The 7,050-nt window shown below is 55.8% G+C and overlaps 1 protein-coding gene across 1 annotated transcript; it reads left to right on the forward strand.

Annotated features, from left to right (window-relative positions):
* Positions 1 to 2,610: 2,610 nt before the first annotated feature.
* On the forward strand, positions 2,611 to 7,048 carry LHX4 (LIM homeobox 4; the record flags this gene model as incomplete). Its single annotated transcript, XM_017737401.1, has 4 exons — positions 2,611 to 2,870; positions 5,900 to 6,102; positions 6,280 to 6,434; positions 6,908 to 7,048. Coding segments are annotated over 4 exons (759 nt in total), but the record flags the coding sequence as incomplete, so codon positions are not given.
* Between the last annotated feature and the right edge of the window lie 2 nt (positions 7,049 to 7,050).

A 7,050-nucleotide genomic window follows, 5' to 3' on the forward strand; every position in this document is an offset into this window, starting at 1 on the left:
CCAGGGTGGAGGGGGGGGCCCCCGCGGCTGTGCCTCCCGCGGAGCAGGGGAGCGGAGCATCCTGTGCGCACAACCGGGGGATGCCGGTGGGCAAAGCCAGCGAGGGAGCGCCTCGTTCCTGATGTACCAATTGTATCCATTAACTTTGTTCCTGCTCTATAAAATAATTCAGTTAAAACGAGTGTGATAAATGCGAGGCAGGGAGGCAGCTGCCTCTGGCAAAGCACAAAGCAGGGTGCAGGGCTTGAATTTTAGATATTTTCCCTCTGCAAACCAGAGGGACATCTCCTGGTTCCCCTGGCAGCTCACCTTTTCGTTATTGTTGTTGTTATTATTATTTTTATTGTTATTATTGTTATCATCCCTGCGTGTGCACACGGGCGTCACTGCACACACAGACACCTGTCCGTGAGGTTGGTGCCGTACATCTACAGCGAAATTGGAAGGAAAGTCGGTCTCCTCTTAAAAAAAACAACAGGTTTTTTTTGAAATTGGAAGGGAGATATTGTATTCCCGGCTGCAGTTGTTCTCTTGCTGAAATTGAGCAGTGTTGCTGCTTTTAGGAATGGGAAAGCTGTTCGCTGGCTCGTCAGAGTGCAGGATGGGTGCATATAAACACACACGTGTTTACATCAATAATCATGTGGAGATAAAACCTCCTTCCTGAAGGTGCCCACGCGTTCGTGAAGTAACCGAGGAGGATTTCCTGGGGCTGGTGCTGTGCTGGTGCCACCGCCGGTGCCAGCGGCGTTCGCGTTGCTCTCAAACGGGTTTAACAAATCCAGCGTGGAAAACGTAGCTGGTGCCGACCTGCAGCCGCGGTGGTGGAGGGACGGGAGAGAAGCAGCCAGGTGGTCCCAAACAAGGAGTGAAAGAGGGACCTATAGAAGCTGTAGAATTATTTTTAAAAATTTCATTTATAAAATAATAATGTCTTAATGCGACAGAGGCTTGAATGCCAGCAGTAACTGCGGTCTGAAGGGCACTGGGATTGTAGCTGTCTGACCTGGGCAATGGTGGAATAAGGTGCCTTCACGTGAGGTACGTGGCAGGACCCCAAAGGATTTTGAAATAATGTTGTTTGAGGCTGTAACAGTATGAGATTTTCCTGTGGTCTTTTCCTCCTTCCCCGCCCCTCCTTTATTTCCTCCTTTGCCCGTTCGTTCCTCTTCCCCCTGCCCTTCTTTCCTGTTTCCCCTCTTTCTCTCCCTTTCCCTTTCCCCTTTTCCTCCCTTCCCCCCTTTTCTTTTTTCCTCCTCTTTTCCTCCCTTGTACCATTCCATTCTTTTCCTCTCTTCTCTCACGTTTGTTGTTTCTCTTTTATTTTTTCTTTTTTGTTGTTGTTTCTGCTTTATTTTTTCCTTTTTCCTTTTTCCTTTTTGAATCTTTCCTCCTTTCCCTTTTTTTTAATATGTTTTCCTTCTTGTGAATTTTTTCTTTCTTAAATGTTTTTTCCTTTAAAAATATTTTTCCTTTTTATCGTATTCATTTTTTATCTATTTCTTACCTTTATAATTTTTGAAAACATTTTCTCTTCTATATCTGTTTTCTTTCTTAAAAATATTTTTCCTTTTTCTTAATATTTTTCCTTTTTCGTATTTTTCTTTTTTTTTATAATTTTCCTTTTCAAAAAATTTTTTCTTTTTTAAAATTTTCTTTCCCTTTTCTTTTTATTTTTCTTGATTTTTTTTTCAATATTTTCTCTTTTTAACGCTTTTTCCTTTTTCCCCCCCCAAATCCGTCTGCTTCCATGTGTGTGGGTCAGTGTTACATGCCTGGCTTTCACCGGGCAGTCTGCTCCTGCAGACTCTTACCGTGCCTCCCATATATTCCAAGCTCTGGGCAGAGAGAAAAGGAATACCCAGCTCTCCAGATCCATGGAAGCTGGACATCTCCAGGCAGACGTCGTGTGGGGATCTGGATGGCCAGGGATACCCCTTGCTGCAGGAAAAGCCCTTTCCAAGCTTCCTCCCGCAGTGTGAGAGGCGGATGCAGGGCGGGCTGGATGGGGCTAGTAGCCCCGATATTCCCGGTTCCTGCTGCTCTGCTCCAGCGTGGCCTTGCTTCAGACCACGTTTTCCAGCCGTGTCCAGTGACAGGAGTCTGAAGCACCCCGGCTGGATGGGAGAGAAAGCAAGGAGCGTCCTGCTGGCCCTGCCGCAGCAAAAGCGGGGTCCGAAGGGGTGTTGGACCGCGGGACCTGGCAGCCTGGCACTGCAGGGAGGGGGGCACTGGGCACCTGCTGGAGGGGCCGGTGTGGCCGGCACGCGTGGCTCGTGGCCCTGGGGATGCGGAGGGGAAGGGATGTTTGCCCGTGTTGGAAAAGCCTCTGCTGGTCTGGGGGGGGGGGGGGGGGGGGGTGCCCTGCACCGCTGGGCCACAGCTGGGACCCCACAGATGAGCCCCTGGGTCAATTCGGCAGCCTGGCCCTTGGGGGACAGGGGTGCCCGTGGGGGGCGACGAGCTGTGCCCCTGGCTGGGGGCTGTGCCGTTCCAGAGGGAGCCAGAGGCAGGCAGGGAAAGCGTGGCAGCGAGCAGGACACGGCCTGAAAAACGGGGTGCAGAGAGGAAAAGCATCGCGTGTGTGTGTCTGGGGCCAAAAAAACACCCCACACAGCCCCGGGACGGGCCCGCGCAGGGCTGGGAGCCCCGAGGGGGCTGCGGAGGCTGACGCTGCTCTTCCCTCCCCCCTGGCCAGAGACCCCCCAGGGCGCCGGCTGCAACCAGCACATCCTGGACAAGTTCATCCTCAAGGTCCTGGACCGGCACTGGCACAGCTCGTGCCTCAAGTGTGCCGACTGCCAGATGCAGCTGGCCGACCGCTGCTTCTCCCGGGCCGGCAGCGTCTACTGCAAGGAGGATTTCTTCAAGTGAGTACCCCTCGGGGCACAGCCCCCCAAAAGCAGCATCTCCCTGCCTGCGGAGCAAATTTTAAGCATAATTTCTCCAAAATCTTCCTACAGCTTGTTGTTGTTGTTGTGGAAATGAAGGGAATGTCGGTGCTTTGCAGCGGCTGCAAGCTGAATGCTGCTTGTTGGGATTTAACCATCGGAAAACCCCAAATCTCCCTGATGCTCCTGCTCCTCCCCTGTGCTGGCGTTCAGGCCCCCGGGGTGACATCCTGCGGCGGCCCCGGTGGCCGCGGCTCCGCTCGGAGCTAGAGGGCAGGAGAAACCTGCACAAGGCAGCGATAACGCTGCCTGTTCCTCCCGAGTGCCTCGCTCTCCTCCTCGGGATTTGCTGATGCTGTTTCTCTCTCCCTTCACCTTTTACCTCTTTTTTTTTTAAATCCATTTTTTTTGCTCCCATTAGTGTGAAAACCTCATTTGCCTGCGTTGGCAGCTGCCTCTGAGCTGTGAGATGCCCCAGCCTTGGCATTTCCCTGCTCCCATGAGACAGGACAACCTGTTCCCCATTAAAAATGGGCTTTGCTGTGAGGATGCTCTGGTCCCTGGCTGCCGGTGGAATCTGGGAGTTTTCCCAAGGGATGGAGAAGGTTTTTGCTGGGTCTGGTGCTGGCTGTGGATCGCCATGGAGCAGAGGGGTTGGATCCTGGCCGGTGGGTGCCTTTCACTGCTTGGATGCAGGAGATGGGGCTCAGCTAAACGGCAGCCGCTGCCCCTCGGGGTCTAAATCCACCTCCCACTCCGGGCCAGCCACACCGGCTGTCCCCACCTCCCCTCAAGCCACCGCGATTAGTCCCTAGGCGGGACTTCCCCTGCCTTCCCATCCCCAGGCCCTCCTAGATCCTCATCAGGCATCAGCACCAAAGATGCAGCTTGGATTTCTCCTTCTCAGAGACGGTCGAAGCGGCCACTCCAGCCTGGGTAATAACACTTCGCTTCTGATATTTTCCAGCCTATTAATCTCCAAGTCATTTAAATAGTCGCCCAAAAGGTGCGGGTAATCAATGTTAATTGGAGTTGAAAGATCAGCGACTTTCTCAGATGAGGTCCTGCCTGGATTATTTGGTGCCAATCAATAGCAGCTGGGCGCTCGCACCTCACCTTTCCTTAACCGCTCATTGATCTCGGGGTGGGGAACCTGCAGGGAACGTGAGGATTTCAGCCCAGCTTCAGAGGCACTCGGCAATGCAGGCGCTGCTGTGGAAAGGATCAGATCATTTTTGATTTCTGTCTTTTTTTTCCTTCCCCCAAATTGCAGCTCTTGATCCACGGCTGTGGGTGGCTCTGTCCTGGGTCCTCTGTCCCCGGATGGTGTGGAAACCCCCCGGGACGCTGGGACAGTTGTTAAAGTGGCTTTTATAGTGTTCTGTGAGAGGGAGGGGGTGGGTGGGCAGTGGATGGGCGCTGCAGAGTGGGCACCAGCTCAGCCTTGGGAGCAGAAGAGCATCTTCTGTCCATCCTACCCCTCTCTCACGCCTGCCTTCGTCCTTCCCTCCATTCCCACCCTCCCTCCATCCCTCCCTTTATCCTCCATTCTGTCATTCCTTCATCCCTCCTTCCCTCTCTCCTGTCCATCTCCTATCCACTCCTCTCCCACTTCCTCCTTTCCTCTCCCACCTTCCCTCCCAGATGACTCCAGGAGAGCTGAGGTCTCCCCAGCAGGTATCCAGGGCCTCTCCCTTTAGGATATAAGCCCAGAAAATGAGAAAAACCAGGTTTTTCCTTCTCGCCTTCTGCTTCCAACACTCCAAAATTGTGCTGGCACCACTCATACCCAGTGCCTGCCACCCATCCCTGGGTGACACCTGCATGACTCAGGGACAGTCTCAGAGACCCAGCTTTGCTGGCTGTGCCCTGGATTTCTTGAGGGGATGGGTAGCCGGGGGGCTTGAGGGTGATTTTGCACGACTGGAGGATGTTCAGGCCTCTGGGGACCGTGAGAGGTGCCTGGAGTGGCTGCACTCCCCGGGCACTCCCAAATGCCGCTGCCAGCCCCTGCAGCCTTGGGGCGGGGGGCCAAAGGGGTTGGGTGTTGCTGTGCTGCCTCCTTCAAAGCAGATGGGGACAGGTTTATTCTGATAGCTTTGTCACCTGGGCTGCTGCAACACCAGGATGGCTCCGTGGTGCCCTGGGGTGTTTAGGGCTGCTATGGGGAGCAGGGGAGACCTTGCAGAGCCCCCGTGGTGCCAGTGGGAAGTGGGGATGGGCCCCAGATCGATCCCACAGCATCCATTGCTGAAAACACCAGTGGAATGTCCACCCACTTTCGACTTCCTTCTCATGGCACGTGTCACCCTCGTGCCATTAATTCACCGAATTCTCTTCTTGCACACTTTCTGCACCATTCTTGCATGTTCCTTGCATGCTTCTTCCACATTCCTTGCACGCTCCTTGCACGCTCATCGCGTGCATCCTCCACACTCCTTGCACCGTTCTTGTACCATCCTCGCACGTTCCTTTCACGCTGCTTCCACACTCCCAGCAAACTCCTTGCACCATTCTTGCATGCTCCTTCCACACTTCCCGTTCTTACCTCCCCTTGCGTGGGGCTGCCACACTTCTCTCACGTACCTTTCACACTCCCTGCAGCCGTGCTGGCGGGTTTGCTCGTGCCCCACACCAGCCCACCCCACGCCCCTGTCAGGCCGCCGTTACGGTGTAAGAGCCCCATCATTCTGCATTAATCTGGGATTCATCATGCCAGCGGGATGGCGTAATTAATTTATTTGGTATTAATGTGGATGAAATATGTACTGTCCTTGCAGGGGAAAATCAGGCAGCCTATAAGCATTAGTTAAAAGAATCATTAAAATCAAACCCTCCTCGGCTCCATTAGGCCGGTCTCTCACTCTGAGGAAGATAAACCCCTGCCGTGTGAAGTGTCATGCATAATAAGGTTGATAGCTGGTCTAAACTCTGCCCTGTCTCCTGGTCCCCGTCCTGGCAAACCCCACCTTGCCAGGGGGCTCAGGGTCGCCCGCTTCTCCTCGCAGGCGTTTCGGGACCAAATGCACGGCGTGCCAGCAGGGCATCCCCCCGACCCAGGTGGTCCGCAAAGCCCAGGACTTCGTGTACCACCTCCACTGCTTCGCCTGCATCATCTGCAGCCGGCAGCTGGCCACGGGCGACGAGTTCTACCTGATGGAGGACGGGCGGCTGGTCTGCAAGGAGGACTACGAGACTGCCAAGCAGAACGGTAGGCACCCCGAAGAGGCTGCGAGGGGCACGGCGCACAGAGCGGTGGCCGTGGCCCGTGTCCCTGGGTGCCCGTGGGAAGGTGTCGCTGCGGGCTCGGGGGCAGCTGGTTTTGGGGAGACATTCCCCAGTGGCTTGTGCTGCTGCTCGGGGCTGGTACCGCCTCCTTCGCTTCCAGATGACTCCGAGGCGGGAGCGAAGCGGCCCCGGACCACGATCACGGCCAAGCAGCTGGAAACGCTGAAGAATGCCTACAAAAACTCCCCCAAGCCCGCCCGGCACGTGCGGGAGCAGCTCTCCTCCGAGACGGGGCTTGACATGAGGGTGGTGCAGGTGAGGCCGCGGGTGCCCCTCTCCACCCTGCCCCTAGGGGAGGCGGCACAGGGGTCCCCTCTGGGGTGCCTGGGCACTGGGCTTTAGGGGATGCAGGGGTGCCAGGGGTATCGGCGTGACCTGGGTGCCTGGAAGCTGGGCTGCAGGGATGTTGGGTTGTTGGATTGCATGGGGGTGTGGGAGCTGGGGGGCAGGAGTGCTGGCATGCAGGTTTGCAGGGGTTTGGGGATGCTGGGTTGTGTGGGTGTTGGCATACCAGGATGTTGGTGTGCCAGTGTTGGCATGCTGTGTTGCGGGGATGCTGGGATGCCGGGATGTAAGGGTGCCGGGATGTAGGGGTGCCGGGATGCTGGAGGACTGGGTTTCATGGGTGCAGGGTTGTAGAGGCGCTGGACTGCGGCGCTGCTGCCATGCAGGACTGCCAGGGTGGCGCGGTGCCGCGGTGCCAGCGATGTCCCCACTGCCTGCTCCAGGTGTGGTTCCAGAACCGGCGGGCCAAGGAGAAGCGGCTGAAGAAGGACGCGGGGCGGCATCGCTGGGGGCAGTTCTACAAGAGCGTGAAGCGGAGCCGCGGGGGAGGGAAGCTGGAGAAGGAGAGCTCGGCCGAGGACGGGGG

Source organism: Corvus brachyrhynchos, unplaced genomic scaffold (assembly GCF_000691975.1).
Source record: "Corvus brachyrhynchos isolate BGI_N302 unplaced genomic scaffold, ASM69197v1 scaffold466, whole genome shotgun sequence".
NCBI classification, from domain to species: domain Eukaryota; kingdom Metazoa; phylum Chordata; class Aves; order Passeriformes; family Corvidae; genus Corvus; species Corvus brachyrhynchos.